This window comes from Lepidothrix coronata, unplaced genomic scaffold (genome assembly GCF_001604755.1).
Source record: "Lepidothrix coronata isolate B3197 unplaced genomic scaffold, Lepidothrix_coronata-1.0 Scaffold36, whole genome shotgun sequence".
In the NCBI taxonomy this organism is placed as follows: Eukaryota; Metazoa; Chordata; class Aves; order Passeriformes; family Pipridae; genus Lepidothrix; species Lepidothrix coronata.
The window spans coordinates 3,776,811-3,795,732 of NW_016690216.1; the positions used below are offsets into that span (position 1 = coordinate 3,776,811).

The 18,922-nt window shown below is 42.3% G+C and overlaps 3 protein-coding genes across 6 annotated transcripts in view; 2 read left to right on the top strand and 1 right to left on the bottom strand.

Annotated features, from left to right (window-relative positions):
• Positions 1 to 13,940, bottom strand: TCEB1 (transcription elongation factor B subunit 1). 4 transcript variants are annotated; one of them, XM_017812444.1, is made up of 5 exons: positions 13,028 to 13,118; positions 12,639 to 12,708; positions 5,652 to 5,713; positions 3,943 to 4,086; positions 1 to 227 (listed from the first exon to the last, which is right to left on the bottom strand). In XM_017812444.1, the coding sequence occupies exons 3-5, from the start codon at positions 5,653 to 5,655 to the stop codon at positions 37 to 39; spliced, it is 339 nt and encodes a 112-aa protein (XP_017667933.1). In that variant the 5' UTR covers positions 5,656 to 5,713; positions 12,639 to 12,708; positions 13,028 to 13,118; the 3' UTR covers positions 1 to 36. The 4 variants fall into 4 exon arrangements, with proteins under 4 accessions (XP_017667933.1, XP_017667932.1, XP_017667935.1 ...); XM_017812443.1 differs by having other exon boundaries at positions 12,639 to 12,825; positions 13,028 to 13,103; XM_017812446.1 differs by lacking the exons at positions 12,639 to 12,708; positions 13,028 to 13,118 and adding an exon at positions 13,837 to 13,940.
• TMEM70 (transmembrane protein 70) lies at positions 13,861 to 17,777 on the top strand. Its single transcript, XM_017812395.1, has 4 exons — positions 13,861 to 13,986; positions 14,090 to 14,161; positions 15,193 to 15,304; positions 15,692 to 17,777. Exons 1-4 carry the CDS (start codon positions 13,861 to 13,863, stop codon positions 16,138 to 16,140), a joined length of 759 nt encoding a protein of 252 aa, XP_017667884.1. The 3' UTR covers positions 16,141 to 17,777.
• The window catches only part of LY96 (lymphocyte antigen 96), a 15,651-nt gene continuing 10,918 nt past the window's right edge, over positions 14,190 to 18,922 (top strand). Inside the window, exon 1 of the mRNA XM_017812440.1 lies at positions 14,190 to 14,299. The gene's annotated coding sequence lies outside the window, so the exon portion shown is untranslated. The remainder of the gene's footprint in view (positions 14,300 to 18,922) is intronic.

Sequence of the window (18,922 nt, forward strand, 5' to 3'; positions counted from 1 at the left end):
AAAAGTTTTACATTTTTTTATTATAATTTATTTTATTTAACAATCTAAGAAGTTTGCAGCCATCAGAAGTTCCAGTGCAATTTCAGGTGCAATTGGGAATTCAGGAATCTCCGTAGAGCTGTTAGTATAGCGGACCTTGTAGGTGAAATACATGCATACTTTGGATAGGACATGGGATGGGATCTCTCTAAAATTGACCTCATTTGTTTCATTTTCTGCAAACTGTCCTGTAGAAAGAAAAAAAAAACAACACAAAAGAACACCAAAGCAAAAGTCAGAATCTCAATTCACTGCAAAATGAAACACACTATTACACTAATACAACACATTCTAAATAGACCTGCATAAGTCCCATATTCCAGGGTATTAGATTCTTCGTTTTAAAGCAGGAGGTGCCATATTCAGAGCTCTCAAGAATATTAAGATACCCAGCATTACAAAGTGTTTATTTTGGCTGTAGCCTATTAACAATATTCTGAACAACTACACCAGAAATTTAGGTTTACTTCTAATATAGCTGATATGTGCTCTAAAACTGTAGTGTGCTCAGTCCTAAAGGTTCTGAAGTTCACAGTAACAACGACAACAATAAAAAGACATCAAATTTCTAACTGTCTTAACGAAGGGGAAAAAAAAAAGCTTTATAGATGCACTGTGTCTGCACATGCACACCTAGCAGTAGTCCCTTCTGTGACTCACTAGCTTTGAATTTCTCAGTTTCGGGCAGATTTGACAAAAGGGTTGAAACCTCAAAGATGCATTAACTTGGTAAGTTGTGAAAACAGGCAGGCAGCAGGGACAGAGAAACTCTAGTTGTACTGAAGGTTACATACAGTACGAGTTCATCGCTATTAGATATTAAAGAATTTATGCAAAGCTCAAATCTCAAAACACAAGTACATTTGAAATTAGCTTTCTATAGTGCCTATAACTATGAAACCTGGATGATACAAAGTCATCCTATGGTTCATCCCACAGCCTTTCTACTGTTATCTTTGTTTCTCTTTTCCTCATATCTCTGGACTTTCAATAAGCTGAAAGACAGCACAAAAAATACTAACATGAACTCCATATTTATGGAAGACTAGCAGTGTTTGGTTCCCATTATTTCTGTAGGCCTCCCCTTCTAACTACAAAACAGAACTATTTACTAATGTCTACACAGATTTGTGTAGAAGTATCTGATGCACTGAAGGCAATCTGGCTTGAATTCTAGTACAGGAACAGTCGGAAGCAACAGAAGAAATGTTAGCATATTGGCAATTGTCACAGCACTGGAACAGAACACTTAAACATCAGTGAAATTATGACCTACTGAACTAGACAGCAACGGCACTTTCCCTTGTGAATGCATTTATCTTGCTAGTTTTTATACAAAATATCCTTGAATGCTGAGTCCTTTACGGAGTCAGTTTCTAGCCCTCTAAGCAGGTTACTTTGCCTTTTATTCCTTCGTTGAACAAATTCAGAGCAGGTCTTGTAACTACTCTTCCTCTTGCCTGTCTGGGAGGACAACATGGAGTGGATCAGACACAAAAGACATTTTACATATTTTCAAATGCAACCACTAAAATAACAGCAGAACATTAAGCTGAGAATTTTAATTGCTCAGTTTGTCCAAGTATTACTAAGTAATTTTAAAATGTATTACACAAATAGATCTCTCCAATAATGCTCCTCACCAGAACCTAAAAGAGAACAGAAGAATGACCATATTCATATCTGAGCTCCACACAGCCCACTGCCACTCCAGTGGCTAAAGGTAAAGACACAAGATGAGGGTGAAGAAGAGGGAAAGCTTGTGTCAACTTCTCCCTGTTCTCTCCTCCAAACCTTTTGGTCTTCAAAAATTAGTTTAGACACTTCTTAACCCAGACATAGTCTCATATATTCAATAACACACAAGGTCCTTCCCTTCTGTAAGTTTATCTACCCTTGTCTCAAAGGAAAGCTAACTTTCATCATTAGGCTCAGGAATTCCTTGCCATGGGATGCTGTGAACATGTGGCCTAAATCCAACTAGGCAGCTGAGCACCACACAGCCACTTGATCACTTGCCCCAGCTGTGGACAAAGGAAGAGGAAAGGAAGAGTAAAAGCAAGAAAACTGGTGGGTTGAGAGAAGAAAAAGAAAACAAAACAAGTTATGCAAAGGTAATCATCACCTCCCATGGGTAGACTGATGCCCAGCCAGTTCCCAAGCAAAAGGTGGCTAACCTTCTGCAGTGGGTTTCTGTGGCTGGGTTTTGGTAGCAGGGGGGCTACAGGGGCGGCTTCTGTTAGAAGCTGCCAGAAGCTTCCCCTGTTCCGTGGAGCCAATGCCAGCCGGCTCCAGGATGGACTTCCTGCCGCTGGCCAAGGCCAAACCAATTAGGAGTAATAGTAATGCCTCTGTGATAACATATTTCAGAAAAGAAGATTGTTGCGCAGAAGAAATTCCAGCCAGGGAAGAGTGGAGTGAGAACATGGGAATAACAGCGTAGACACCAAGGTCACTGCAGAAGGAGGGGGAGGAGGTGCTCCAGGCACCAAAGCTGAGGCCCCTGCAGCCAGTGGTGCAGACCATGGTGGAGCAGCTGTGCCCCTGCAGTCCATGGAGGACCATCCCGGTGCAGAGACCCACCTGCAGCCCATGGAGCAGGTGGATGCATGAAGGAGGTTGTGACCCCATAGGAGGCCCAGGATGGAGCAGGGTCCTGCCAGAGACCTGCGGCCCATGGAGATGGAAGCCCACACTGGAACAGGTTTTTCCGGGATAGGACTTGTGGCCCCTGTGGGGGACCCACGTCAGTACAGCTCATTCATGAAGGACTGCACTCCATGGAGGAATGACCCATGGGACAGCAGTTTGGGAAGAACTGCTGCCCGAGGGATGGACTCATGCTGGAGAGGTCCATCAAGGACTGTCTCCCATGGGAGGGACCCCACGGGAGCAGGGGAAGGACTCCTCTCTCTGAGAAGTGGCAGAAACAACAACTGACCACAACCCCCATTCCCCGTCCCCCTGCACCACTGGGGGGAGGAGGGAGAACAAGGAAGGAAGGAGGAGTGGGGGGAAGGTGTTTTTAAGACTGTTTTATTTCTCACTCTTTGGCTCTTATCCTGTTAGTAATAAATATTAAGTACTATCCACACTTTGATTACCTTCACGGGCAAAACAAGACTCAATCACTGACCTCTCCAAGCTCTTATCTCTCCTCATGAATTCTTAGCTGTTTTTTTTCCTCTCTCCTCTGTCCAGTTGCAGAGGGAGAACAAGAGAGCGGCTTCAGTGGGTACCTGGTATCTGGCCAGGGTCAACCCACTACATCTCCCTAATTCCCTCCACTCTCTTTTTAACTTTGGAGCTTGATATTATATGGCATGTAATATCTCTTTCACTAGTTTGGGTCATCTGTTTGGTTGTGTTCCCTCTCAACCTCTTGCACACCCTCCTGTCTGGAAAGTCATTGGGTGGGGGTAGAGTGAGGAACAGAGAAGGTCTGGAGTGCATGCAAAACACCTTTCAGCAACAGCTAAAACAGAGGTGTGTTATCAGCACTATTTTGGTCACAAATTAAAGCACAGAACCACATGACCTGTTATGCAGAAAATTAACTCCATATAGAATACAAGTTCCACTGGAGGTGGCAATAAAAAACTACTAGCTTGTTCGTTTTGAACTTGACAGCTACACATTTCATGCAGTACCCTCAAGTTCTCATACCATGAGAAACTAGTAGCAATGATACTATACGATCACTAACTTCCCAAAAGAAGAGTTCAATTTTAAGTCTGGTAGCACAATACCCCACAGAGGTGGACTGTTCTGCTGGAAACAGGAACTAGGCAGGATCTGGAAAAGTTATCACTTATTCCAACTTTCACTCACTGCATGATAAAATATCAAACTGTCCAAAAGTGAAAGCAAAGAATGTGAAGGTACTAAATCTTTTGTACCTACCCGGTCCACTCAACATAGCTTTTATTGTTCCTGATGTTAATGCATGCTCTCTTTTTACGATGAACTCATGGCCATCGGAGGATATTAACTTCACATACATAGCATCTGGGCCTTCACACCCACCATATGTTTTCTCTTCTCCATCTATAATGGAAAAAAAGACAACGGTTTGAGAACACAATATACTGATTCACAACACTAATAATGCAAGTTGCAGTCTTTTCTATGACTACGTTTGCAAAATGAAGAATCCAAATGCAACCAGAAATAAGACAGAAGCATTTTCCATATTTGAGGACTTTGTACAGAATCACAGAACATTCTGAGTTGGAAGGGACCCACAGAGACCACTAAGTCCAACTCTTAAGTGAATGAGGGGACTGAACCCACAACCTTGGCTTTATTATCACCATGCTCTAACCGAGTTAATCTCCTCTGAAACAATCAGCAATCTGTTTTAAGGTAAGAATTTTTGCATAAGTTGGAATTTCAACATCTCTCCTCTTTCATTCCTCCATCACCAAATTCTGTCATGATTTCTAAAATCCATGTAGGGATGAAGTTTTCCTTTAGACATTCTGAAGTGAACTGAACGTGCTACTGATTCCCACTGTAAGGCTATTGCCATGTTTATCATACTAAAACTTGCTAAAAGTTACCTAAAAGACATAGCTGATATTTAAAAACACAGACTGCAAGGAAAAAAGTGCTTTCCGAAGCACAGGTAAGAATAAAAGCAGTCAGTATTCCTGCACTGAAGAAATGAAGATTCATCTTCCCTCACTGCCCAACGAGACCCAGAACCACACAGCATTAGTGCACACCCATGTTGTGGTGCAAAACAGGGAAACTGCCAAAGCACTAAACCCAAGGAAATTTGGAAATTCTCCCCACAGCAGTTTTGACTGTGCTTTTTCTGTTCCACTAAATACCCACTCTTTACTTTTCTTATCCAGAAGCCTTTACCCTCTTCCCTTTTTGTTCCTTCATTTATTCTATCCCAACAGCGCTATCTTTAAAAGCTGAATTACTGTTGCCAGTATAGCAAGCAAAACATTCCCCCAATCAAGTTGTTTTGTGAATTTGAAATTAAAATTTTATTACCATTTAGTTATTGCCAATTTTAGTAACGTACTGTCAGTGCCAAACATGCTAAAATACACTCAAAAAGTACAGATAAAACCAGAATCTGTCCAATCACATTTCATTAACCAGTCATTTATAGAGGCAGATACAACAGTTTCAGACGTAGTCATATCACACACAATGTAATTTACCAGAAATCAGTTCTTATTATGATCTCTTGAGCCAGAATTCAACAGGCTGACCTTAGCTAACAAACAAGCAAAGAATTACTTAAAACAGTACACAGTGAAATTTTCTTGTCCACTGTCTAAAAGTTTAGTGCGATAAAAGCCTAAAGGCATTCCTATTTTAGCATGTACATTTTTAGGACTATGCATGTTAAGCAAGTGAAATGTTTTGTTAGATGGATGCACTCTGAACAAGTGTTTCCATAAATGAACAGTCACTTGAGAAAATTCTCCTACAAAACATTTGTAGGAAGTTCCACTTACTTTTGAGGCTGCAAGAAAAACAATGACAAGATCAACATTTAAAGTCTTACAATCCAACTCTTCTACTAATGTGAGAGAGAAAATGCTTCAAATCACAGGAAAGCAGAAAACACTCTAAGACTATGAACTTACCCATTCTCTTCCTATAAAAAAAAAATATTCCTTTTCAACTGCAGATTTTGCAACAGGAGCGTCTGAAAAAACACAAGAGGCAATATTTTGAGTCAGCAGTAGCATTTTTAAAGTCACCTTCATTTATTAGTCTTTATGTTATCATAAACACCCTTCAGAAAAGAATACGATAATACACAGCATGCAATGTTGATGAGCAGTCCATTTTGAAAACGGAAACCTATGAAGTTCACCAATGGAAAATGCAAACACCTGCACCCTGGGAAAAATTACCCCAGGCACCAGTACTGTCCGGAGGCTGACCTGCTGGAAAACAGCTCTGCAGAAACAGACCTGGGAGTGCTAGTGGACAAACTGAACATGAGCCAGCAGTGTGTCCTTGCTGCAAAGGTGGCCAACAGCACCCTGAGCTCTGTTAAGAGCACTGCCAGAAGGTTGAGGCAGGTGATCTTGCCCCTCCACTCAGCACTAGTAGGACACATCTGGAGCGCTGGGTCCAGCATGTGCCAGACTGAACTGAGTCCTGCAAAGGGCCACAAAGATGACTGAGGGATTGAAGCACCTGTCACACAAGGAAAGGCTGAGAGAACTGGGGTTGTTTAGGCTGGAGAAGACAAGGCTCAGGGATCAGTCTAATCAGTATGCACTAAATACCTGGCCTCCAACCTGTCCTTCCCAGGAGATTGACAGTTCCTGATACCACCACCCATGTCACCTAGATAATCTACTTCAGACATTTAATGTAGGTATTCACATGGTAAGTTAACCAGGAGCTTCCATAGCTTGTACACTGACATCCAGCTTGCTGCATATGTATTTCTCCATGAAAGTGAATCTAAAGAGTCAGAGAAATGGAAGCACTTATGTGCAAAACAAACCTAACATGTTCAGACACAACTTATATTTCTTTACCCTGAACTGCATCTCTGCTGTGGAAAAGAAAACTTTGGAAGAGAAATTCTACCCACCCACCTGCTGTCCTAAAATTTCTTTCATGTCAACAGCTGCTCTCTAAACATTAACCCAGTAAAAATCAATTAACTACTGTTGTGTGCCCACAGATTCAGGAAAACAGCACCAGGGAACCTGGGTGGTTTCCCAGCTGATATTCAGGGTTGAGGGCAGCAAAAGAGACCAGAATAGAGACCACTCCCCACATTCCCTCCCTCCTATGTTTCTGGTAATAGTTCAACCAGATAATGTAAGCAAGCTGAGGAAGCTGCAAGCTTTGGAAGAAGTATCGCTTTGCTATTGCTGATAACTTCACTTCTCCACAGCACTTTGATACTGATTTTTTCCATTTCCCTTTTTTTATAGCTACAAATATGAAAGAGCCTGAATGTTGCCTCCATCTTTCACAAAAAGGCACTTTGTTATGTACACCTAACCAAACTACACACGCATAACCAATAGTTTTTAATTGTCTGTGGAGAAATGAGCAAAATTCATCCTTCTCTTACATTGCTGCTGTCTTTGGAGTGTTAAATGCCTTCACCATTTTCAGTAATTCCAGGAACTCATGTAAGGAAATTACATTTGGGTGCTGGAACAGTTAGGGCCCAAAACTGATGGGATCTTTCACCCTATTCCAACAGTTTTTCTAAGTGGGAAATCAAGCATCTTATTGGAGAGTATCTGTTGCTGAGGAACTGGAGAGATACCTTACATTATTACTTTTACTTTGCAGAAGAGGATCACTTCTGCTATCACTTTTTCTAGCCACAAAACCCTTCGCTATATTCCAAAAGAGTAGCGAAACCACTTATGATTTATAAATAATAATAATTAAAAAAAACCCCATGGAAGCAGTACTATTTTTTGGAAGTGCTGGTGAGGATAAAATGTTCCTTGGTTTACAATACAAGTACTGTTACTAAATAAAGGAATAAAGACAAGTTAGTTAGTGGGAATGCAGATATATTAAGACCTTGCAAGGTAAAAGCGTAACTTGAGGAGGCTAATGCATTGAAAGTGGAGAACTGAAAAGAAATGTCTACACAAAAAAAACCATTAGAGCTGTCCCAAAAAGATGCGATGAGCATTTTAATAAATCAAATGAAAAGTGCTATGATTATAGAGGGGAAAAAAATACAGCAGTTAACAAAGAAGGAAAAAAAACCTATCAGGCTTGGTGGTCTGAATTCAGTTGTTCTAAAAAGGAAAACAGGATAAAAATATAGTACGCCTTAGTAAGATTTAGGACACACTGAACTATTCCAATACCTATAAATTAATCAATCATTTTCCTTGAAAAAAAGATGCAATATGGACTCTTACATCAAATGGGGTTAAATAAATATGACGAGAGGTAATCTTAAAATGAGAAAGAAATTTGCTACAAGACTACGAGAATACAGTATGGTATGGCAAACATGGAACAACTGGGCTAGAAAAGAACTACTAGTTCCTTCAAAAAATATCTTGAACCTTTATTTTAAACAGTGCTGCCAGAAAACAATAGGTAGATTTGGATGAGATGGAAGTGAAAATCATTGCAACAAAAGGGGAACAAAGCATAACACACACAAGTGACCAGTCTTGAAAAATGGCATATTAGAAACTCATGAAATTAAATGTTATGAAGTGCAAGATTCCTGTATGTAGGGACCAATACAATCTTCTTTCAGGTAGTCAGGGCTTGTTATTTGGGAGTATAGACATTCTGTGGTCAACTAGAAACTGATGCAGCTCTAAGGGACCAAAAGAAAAGGTGGGGAACAAAGAGGAAAATGCACATTGAGGATTTCTTTGCAACAGAGATAGATATGAGCACTGTTGCACAAGAGCAACAACTCGTCTGGAATACCACACACAATTCTGAATTCCTGGTTTCAAGAAAAAGAAGTTCGAATTACAAGAACTACAGGAAGGAGCTACTGATATGACCAAAGAGCTTGTTTTATAAAAGAAAAATTAGTCTTCCTTACTCAGCGCAGCAAAATAAAACTGGAATGAAGATACATATAAAAATTCATTAAAAAGATAAGCATCAAATAGGGAGAACTATGCCAACATTGTATCTCAGTTTAAGTCCAACAAATGAATATAAACAATATAAAGGATGTAGGAATCACTGTCACTCACAAATTCTCAATTGTGCCCATAGTAAAAAGAGTATGGAGGGAAATTTTCTGCACAATCTTTTTTACTTGACAACAGCATGGCCTTAAGGTTTAAATAACAGGTTAGAAACAGGAGAGTCAATAAACCTTGTATGTTGTTGTCAGAGACTGAAACAGTTAATGATTTATGCATTCTAGGACTGCCAGGAGACTTTTGCAGGCTTTTGCATTATACCTATGATGGGCAGCTGGGTCCATCTCCCCCTCCAGTGCTGCTGAAGGTGTCAAGCCCTGAAAAGGTGAGAAGAGCCGCGTTTACCATGCCCTCCACACGAACTCTGTGCTGGCCTGTCCAAGATGTTGGAGGTTCATGGCATGGCCCATTAAAGCCCACCCCCTCCCCAATTCTGAAAGGTGGGAAAAACCCTTCTACCAGGCCCCTCACGGGAACTCTGCGCAGGCCCAGGAGACGTTGGAGGCTCGTGGCATGGCCTGTGACACTGTCCATGGATATAACAACTCATAACTTCTTTGAGTGTGGGGGCTTCCCTCCTTCACCCCCAACAGATCAAGGTCACCACTTCAACTGACAGACATGGAAGCTGCAACTACCAAGTTTCATCGCTGGACCCTGTGGGCGGTGACTATAGACATCTTTCCACTCTCAGCTTTTCTTTCCCTTACCCTTATCCTGTCTTTCCATTCTCTCCCTTATGCATTTTCCCTAAAGGTTATCTTTATGCCATATTGCTATAGATGAAAAATATAGATGACAACACCCAAAATGCCAATATACCTGTTTACCTTTGAAACAAAATTGTTCTAAAACAAACCCTACATATATGTTTTCAAACACCAATTATTCAGTGTTGTTTCACTCTAATCCACCCCAAGGGATTTATTAATAAGAACCTGGGTTACCCCCCCCGCCCTTTTCTGGGGCGGGTCATAAAAGTTGTTTTCCAAGAAATTATTTTCTTACAGAGTATTTTCCAATGTAATGTTTATTGCAAAGCATATCACTACATTTTCCTTCTGTATAACTAAAGCAGCACAAGCAACAGCATTCGCCAAGCCAATATGAAGAAAGAGACTCTGAGATTTCTGAAGATGCCTGGTAACTACCTATATTTTAATTACATTTCCAAATTTTATAGCTGCCCCTGTCTGACTTCACCAATGAAGCAGTTGGGCAGAGAACAATCCAAGTTTTGAGAACTTGTATTTATTATATATTTTTGACTTGACTATTCCAGACTCCTGCAAAGAACCTTCAAGAAGCTTATGTGACATACCAATTAGGTAGATCAGCTCCCTGACTTTAATCTCCAAAAAGCATATATATTAGGTACTGCTGTTCTGCTTTGCCTCCTTAAAAAAAAAAAAAATTAAAATATTAGCAAAAACTGTGTTTGTTAAGGGAAAGTTTACATAAAAGGAATATGTCACTTTTTTATCTATGAGGGAGAATACAACTAAAATCAGCTTATTTGGCACACAGAACTTCCAGCCAGTCTAAAAAGGAAGTTCTTGCTGCAGAAAACAACATTCTCATTGTATACCAGAGAACCAAAAAGTGCCACAAGTTGCCAGAATATTTACAGGTATGAGGTAGACTATAACAAAGTATCACAAAACACAGCAAGGTAAGTGTTCTTGTTTGCATACTTTAACATCTTCTTCTTACAGCTCTAAGAAATACCATGGTGTAGTGAGTTTAGTTCAATCTCTTCCCTGCTTCCCTTGACCATCAAATGCACGAACAAAATCGAAGCACGTCCACGACCGTCCCCCCTCACTCCCAAAGTTGCGAGCTCATCTCCCAGGCTTTCCCAGAAATTCCAGAATATCATTTCCTCGTACATCCTGTATGTTGATGAGAGTGGAACAGACCGGAAGGACATATGTAGCTGAACACTAATGTAGCTGAACACACACAACCACTGTACGGCTTCCAGAACCCCACTCCTCTGTTCTGGTCAGTACAAGAAAATTAAATCTATGCAAACATTTCAAGCACCCAGATTCTTTGATCCCACAGGAAAACTCTTTAAAAAAAAATCACATTCTGGTTCAAGGAAACTCAAATGGCCTCCAACTCATCAGCTACAGCACATGCACATGGCTTTTGTATTGCTTAGCTGGTGACATTTCTGTACTCTAAACTATCACTTTCCGGAAAATGTGTGGCAAATAACACAAATTCCTTCACAATTCCTACGTTAGTTTAGAAGCCAACTGTTGACAATTTTTTGGGTGTCATTTGTGCATCAGTAAGAATTCATCAGTTATCAAAGGCTGCTATGTGTTGCAACAGAAGCCTCCTATTGTTCAGTGCTAAAATCAATCCTATCCTGTACAATAATCTGTTTAAAAACACCGCTCTTCAGTTTAGCATTCACTACTCACTCTGCATCGAAAAATAATTAATGTAAGTAGGGAACAAAGCATATTTTGAAAAAACACGATGGGTAACTGGCATAGCATGACTTCCAAATCAGCTGATTCACTATTCCATACTCACAGGCACTAAAATTGAAATTTTTGGGGTCACTGGAATGCAGCAGGAAGGTAAACTAAAGGTGAATGTTAATTGAGATTGCTGATGTGATAGGATACCATGTATGGAGTATCAAAGATCCCGCTTAAGATTTCTTTTCCTGTCTAAGGAAACTTTCCTTCTCAGTAATTCCCAAGAAAGTTTCAAGAAAAAAAAAACAAACGGGCAGGGGAGCATTAACTGTTTTCTTCCAAACATGCAATAAAAGCCTTGTACTGTAAGCTCTTGACAAAGGCTGCTGGCCTGCTGCAAAACTTTATAGGGCATGGATTACTGCCATCTTTTTACAGGCATTAATCAAAAACTACTGTCATGCAAACTACCCCACAGTGAAGATAATTAAATCCCAAACCTTTCTAGGTGCAAAGTGAACTTGTCAAGTACATCAAAATTCCTTTATTGTAATCTGACAAAACCCAGACTTTTATGACAAAACTTAAGGGTTTCTTGTAATATACTCTGAAAATTACAAAACACAGTAAAACACCTGAAGCTGAGTATCCTTTCAAAAGATACTCATTTACCTCACTGCACCACTGTTAGTCTTCATATTAAGACTACATGAAACTATCTAAATCTTTTCATCACCAACCCTGGCTCAAAAAAAATTAAATCTCAAATGGCTTTTCTCTGATGTAACAAGAAAAAAAACTAAGTGCTGAAGTGCTAAAAGTTTCTAAAGATTCTCTTAAAGCTCTCGATGGACATGGTAGCAAAAATTCTATAACTTAAACACACTAAAAGGCTGATCCCAAAGCATAAGGTATGTGCTACGTGTGCAAAGATGGTAGGCAATACACTACAGAAAAACTAATAAAAACTTATTCTCCTTATAAGTAACTCTTCAGTTAATAAACGTTTATCCCCCTCAAATTTTTTTGGCCCTTATTATAGCAAAAGGAGTAAACTGGAAGTGCGTAAGGAATTATTCAGAAATAAGTGCCCAAAGGGGTTCTTATCTTAAAGGTCTCTTGCCTGCCTGTTTATCTGTGTTTTTCTGGTTTGCTTCCAAATTTCATCAAAGCCAAGTAAACAAGTGGCATATAACTATCTAGGTCTCCCCACAGTGCAAAGTTTAACTTAAATCTACAGTACCAAACATACTTAATAAATATTTAATAAAAGTTACCTGATGTGAGATTAAATTGGCTGTCAAGGCAAACTGCCAGCATCACCATCGCCCTTTCACAAATATATATATGAAGCGAGCAATAACTTACTAATGCTCAGGTTCCCTTTTTTTTAAAGCAGAAGCTCCCTTTGAGGAACACACAGCACGCAAAAGCTTTTTTTATTGCAGGCGTATCACCCTTTTCCTTGCTTTGCTTACCAAAGAGCCAAAGTACTTTAACCAGCACTTCTCACCTTGGCACAACAAACCCTGGAGGCGCAGCCTAAATTCTTTCGGCCTTAGCTTTTCCCGTCTCTCTGGGGCCTGGCGCAGGAAAAGGGCGAACGTCACTTACGGCAGGAGTTTGGGAGCGATGCTCAAACACAGCACAGCTCCTGGGAGCCCCTTTCCCGGCGGCGCCAGGATCCCAAGGAAAAGGCTCTGGGGGGAGAAATGCGCTTTTCGCCACCACCCTGGAGGGGGAACCCCGGCCTGGCACCGCGCCCCGCACGCCGCGACGGCTCCGGGGGCCGCTCCGGCCCCTCCGCCCGCCCCCTCCCGCCTGGAGCGGGGCGAGGCCCGCTGCCCTCTGCGGCGGCTCCCCGAGGGGCTGCCCCGGCCCGCGGGGTGTCTCGGCCCTCACCGCTGGCGCCGCTCCCTCCGCGCTCGCAGGGCCGCGCTGTAGGCCCAGCTGCCTCCGAGCGCTTCCGCCCGGGCACGCGCCGCTTCCGGCCACGCCCCCACCGCGCTCCCGGCATGCCGCGCGAGGAGAGCGGTGCATGCTGGGGCGCGTAGTTCTAGGAGGGGGCAGGGGTCGGCCCGCTATCGCAGGGCTTGGGAGTGCTGTTCGACAGCGGCTGAACGTGAGCCGGCGTGTGCCCAGGCGGCCGGGAATGCCAGTGACATCCTGGCCTGTATCACGAATAGTGTGTCCACCAGGCCCAGGGCAGTGATAGTCCACTGTACTCGGCATGGGTGAGGCCACACTTCGAGTGCTGTGTCCTGTTCTGGGCCCCTCATTTCACAAAAGACATTGTGTTGCTGGAGCGAGTCCAGAGAAGGGCAACGAAGCTGGTGAAGGGTCTGGAGCACAAGTCTTATGAGGAGCGGCTGAGGTAGTTTAGCCTGGAGAAAAGGAGGCTTGGGGGTGGCCTTGTCTCTCTCTACAACTACCTGAAAGGATGCTGTAGCCAAGTGGGAATTGGTCCCTTCTCCCCGGTCACAAGCAATAGGACAATAAGAAACAGCCTCAAGTTGCACCACGGGAGGATTAGATTGGATATTAGGAAAAATTTCTCCAGAGAAAGGGTGATTAGACGTTGGAAGGGGCTGTCCAGGGAGGTCCCTGGAAGTGTTTAAGAAGAGACTGGATGTGGCACTTAGTGCCATGGTCTAGTAGACAGGGAGGTGTTTGGTTATAGGTTCGATTCGATCTCAGAGGTCTTTTCCAACCTGAGTGATCCTGGGATTCCGGCGATGCTGATGCGGGGCCTGCCGGTGTCGCCGCGGAGCCGGGCGGGCCCTTCCTGCGGCCGGAACCAAAGCGCATCGGGGCGGCGGCGCGTCGGGGCTGCCGGTGCGGCACCGCTACGCGCTGTGCCGGTGCGGCCGCGGCCCCGCCATGTTGCTGCTGCTGCTGCTGCGGAGGGCCGCCCCCGCCGCCGCTGCCCCCGCCGCTTGCCGCCGGGCCTCCACATGGCTCCAGGGCGCCGCGCACCGCGGGCTCCCGGCCGCCTGCCGCCGCCGGGCCACACTGCCCGCCGCCGGACCCCAGCAGGTTGTGTGTAATGTGGGGACGAGGGGAGGAGCGGGGCCTGGGGTTTGCGGCTTTGTCCTTACGGAAAGTGCGGATCTGAGGAGGGAAGCGAAGTGGCACTCGGGACGTACCTGAGATCACCCTCTCTGTTGTGCTCTGGTGAGACCCACTTGGAGTGCTGCGTCTAGCTCTGGGATCCCCAACAGAGGAAGGACATGGACCTGCTGGAGCCAGTCCTCAGGAGGGCCACCAAAATGATCAGAGGGATGGAGCACCTCTCCTGTTAGGAAAGACTGGGAGAATTGTGTTTGTACAGGATGAAAAAGAGCAGGCTTAGGGGTGCCCTAATTGCGGCCTTCCAGTACCTGAAGGGAGCCTACAGGAAAGATGGAGAGGGACTTTTTACAAGGACATATAGTGACAGGACAAGGGAGCATGAGTTCAAACTGAAAGACGAGAGGTTTAGATTAGATATTAGGAAGAAATTCTTTTATGTGAGGATGGTGACCTTTTCTGTGAGGTTCTGGGTAACTGGAACAGGTTACCCAGAGAAGTGGATGCCTCATCCCTGGAGGTGTTCAAGACTGGGTTGAATAGAAGTCTGAGCAACCTGGTCTAGTAGAAGGTGTCCCGTGCCCATGGCAGGGGGCTTGGAGCTAGATGATCTTTAGAGTTCCTTCCAACCCAACCCATTCCGTGATTCCGTGATCAGAGACCTAGTGAGTGTGGGCGCCGTGAATATCTTCCTGCAAAGCCTTGTGTAAGTTGATTGCAGGCTGAGTTTTTGGCATTGGGGTTGCATACATTTAGAGCTAACTTGGAATATTTACATGGAAGATTATTGAAACACTTGGGGTTTGTGGGATGCTTTGTGGTGTAACCTAACTTTAATCCCTAGTCTAAGATGCTGGGAATGGGTTCAGGGCAAGGAGAAACCTTGTGTGTGTGTGTATATACACACGTATACAGACATATATATGTGTGTATATAGATAGGTGGATATAAAGTGTAGTACTGATGTTGCTTGGCCATGTACTGCTTTCATCTTCCAGGTTACGTCTTTTCAAGGAGTGGCTGTTCGCAGCCTCAGCACATCCTCCCCTCATGAACACCCAGAACACGGAAGATTAGTTTATAAAGGAAATTTGGCAAAGACAGTGTTAGGTATGTGACTTGAAGTGCTATGTATTGCCTTTATTTTGTTTGTTTGGACCACGTTTGGTAACTGCCTGTGAAGTAAGAACTTCATAGTTGTGCGTAACAGGTGGTAGTGACTGCATCAGAAATAGAGCCAGCAACCAGGTTTGATAAACCCATCATGAATACTCTGTGAAACGTGAACATATAAACAAATCAGAATGATGACAGTGAGACAGGGCTGAGCTTTCAAGAGTTTCTCTGTGAGCTTAAAAAAAAGGGAAGGGGGTTTTCAGTAACTTCATCTGTTCAAGTAATGCCATTGTTATATGATAGCAGACCATATGTAATTGTAGAGAAGATTGTCCTCTTAAGTGTTAACCTTTGTTTTCTTTTTGTTCTGTTTTTATGTAGGTGTGAGGTTTTTCTCTTACTCCACCAGCATATTCAACCTGTTCATGATGCCCTACATCATGCTCAAAAGTGGTATTGGAGTGGAAAGTCTGCTTATGCAAGCTGCCTTTTATGGGATGATCGGGTTTTTTACATTTGTAACTCCAGTAACTTTGCATGTCCTTACAAAAGGTTATGTGATCCGACTCTATTACAAAGATGAAAAGGACACCTATACAGCCATAACCTACAATGCCATCTTGGCAGAAAAAGCAACTGTTTTCCATCAGAAAGATGTAAAGATTCCAGACATCACCAAGATGTTTACAACATTTTATGCTAAAACAAAATCAATGCTTGTTAATCCGACACTTTTTCCAAATCCTCAGGACTATAACCATCTCATGGGCTATGACAAATCCCCGCTTTTTAAGTTAGAGGAGTTAAAGGAAGCTGATGAAAGGAAATAATTTGAAGATAATGAATGTCAGTGTCATTGTTCTTAATGCAGTGCTGTGTATGTAAAAGAATGTAAAATTCTATTACGCTTTCTTAAGTCAGGTAGCTGGAGTTTTCCAAATGCATTTTGGAATGTATTAAAAAGACCCTTTTTTTTAATATTATGAACAATGTGACGGTTTCTTCAGAGTTAATGACATAAAATATAGTAAAAAAAGGTGCTTAGATCTGTCTTGCACTTATTTATTCTTGGCTTGATTTTTATTGTTAGCTCTCCAGAGAACTGTAAAATGCATAGGCTGTGTGGCAGTCTCACCAGCTCCTTGTCAAAGGAAACCATTCGTAAGAGAAAAATGATCAGTAGTCATTACCTATGAAGTATGTAGTTAATCTCCTAAGCCTTAAGTATTGTACTTAATCCAAAATCATCAGGCTTTTTTGTCAATGCTGTTGCTGGTGTAAAGGGAGTGGAGATGGCTTTTCCTTCCCTTCGTGAGACCGTGGGAGGAGTCTTTGGAAAGCAGACAGGTATTCTTCCTAGTTCCTGCTACAGCCTCCTCCTGGAGGAGAGAAGATAGGGAGAATGGCTGCATCACAGTAATCTCTGGGTACTCACAGCTACTAAATGGTTTCTTAAGGTGAAGTCCCACTCTGAGCAGCCCTGTCCCCAGAGGTGGAGAGCAAGAAGCCTCTCTTTGGTTGGGCTGGGGAAAGCACCTTGGCATCAGGTTTGCTCTGGGAGTATCCCATCAAGAACAGGTGCTGTGTTTGAACTGACTCAAAGAAAATTCTGGCAGCTAGTGGTTAAATTGGATTCTGTCAGCATTTATGTAAGGTGGGGAAGCAAAATAGAGTATCCTGTAGAATACTGTTTAGATCTTGTGCCTTTAAAAAAACATACCTTTTGATTTTCAGTACTGCAAAGAAAGCCACCTCTAGTTCAACTGAACAGAGGATCAGATCTTTTTGTGTGACTAGACTGGTTCTGCATGCCTGAGATGCAGGAGCTGGATTTAAATATTTTAGCCCAAGGCACATAAACTGACAGATACTTGTTTTCAAATAATGAAGGGCCTAAATATTTTGAGACTTAAAAATTACTGAATAAAAAAAACCCTAACAATTCAAATTAATCCTTTTGTGTTAGCAGTGCCTTTTGTAATAAGTAAATCTGATGTTTGCTACTAATTAAGGTATCCTGGTACTGCAAACAAAGAGAAAGATATTATAGTTGCCATTCAAGATGTTCCCTAAGTTCTAGCTGAAAATATATATTTAAAAGTCTAAATGTCTTCCAATGCTATTATTTCAATTTCACGTTGTAGGATGACATTAAACCACTGGTTTTGAATGTTGTTTTTCTGACTGTTGAAATTGCCCTCAATGTACTCGCTGAGTGATAAAAAAAGCAAATCATCCCATCCCAATATTTTTGAGGCAGTTCTTTGTGTTGACACAGCTATAGTTGTAAAAGCCTGATTGAGCCCCATTAAGCCAGTATCACTTCACGAGTAGCAATAATATAAAAATCAGATTTTCATAAATTACATGGAACCTGTGAGGTCAGTAATAAGCAATTCTGATCACCTGATTGTACTACTTATGGAAATGATGCTTTGCATCTAATTAAAAGTACCCTTTCCATGTCTGATGCATTCACTCGCTTCTTTTTGGTGCTTGCATTGAAAGATGAAGTCAACTTCATCTTTTAGTGCCAAATACAGGGAGAACAGGAAACAGTGTTTGCAGAAGAAGGTAAAAGAAAGGCCCCAAAATTGTATTTATGTGCCCCTTAGGTAATATCTTCTGACTGAAGAAAGTTTTAATTGCTAAATTTTAGATTTGTCCAATTCAGATTTAAGCAGCAGTAGTAAGATTTCTCCATTCCACTGGCTAAGTTTCTCAAAAAAATATGGAAGATAAATATTATTTCTTCTGCTTGTGTTCTGGCAGTGAAATGCAAGTTAAGCTAGTAGGTGGCTTTCTGACACACAGATGATTAAAATAATATTAAAAAGTCAAGAATTCTGCCAGAAGATAAATTATACAGTCTCAGAAAAATACTTTATACTTCCTAAGTGCACCTTGAAAATAATAGAATAGTACTTTTATGTTAAGGAAAGAGAAGACCAAGCTTACTGAAGATACACAATATTCTATCTGCTTCTACCTTGTTTGCTGCTACACTTAGGGTGTGTACTCAGAATCATAGAATCATTTATGTTGGAAAAGACCTTTAAAATCATCAACTCCAACTATTAACCCAGCGCAGCCAATTCCACCACTAAACCATGTCCCTAAGTCCCACAACTACATGGCTTAATACCTCCAGGGATGGTGACTCAGCCTTGTCCAATGCTTGACAACCCTTTCAGTGCAGAAAGTTTTCATATTGCCTAATCTAAACCTGCCCTGGTGCACCTTCAGGTTGTTTCCCCTTGTCCTGACACGACTTGGGAGAAGGGACCAATCTTCACCTGCCTGCAACCTCATCTCAGGCAGTTGTAGAGGGCTATAAAGTCCCCCCTGAGCCTCCTTTTCTCCAGACTTAACAATCCCAGCTCCCTCAGCCTCCCCCAGTGCTCCAGACTGTTCACCAGCTTTTTGCCCTTTGTTGTGGAAGTATTACTATCTACTAGCATTTTCATCCCTGGAAGTCACTGATATTTCTTTGGGTGTAGGTAACTTGTGTACAATATGGAAGAAACAGTTTATAAGATTTAGAGAATGTGGTCATCGTGGAGATATTGAAGGCAATACTGATGGAAGCCCAGTTTTCTGAAATACCTGATT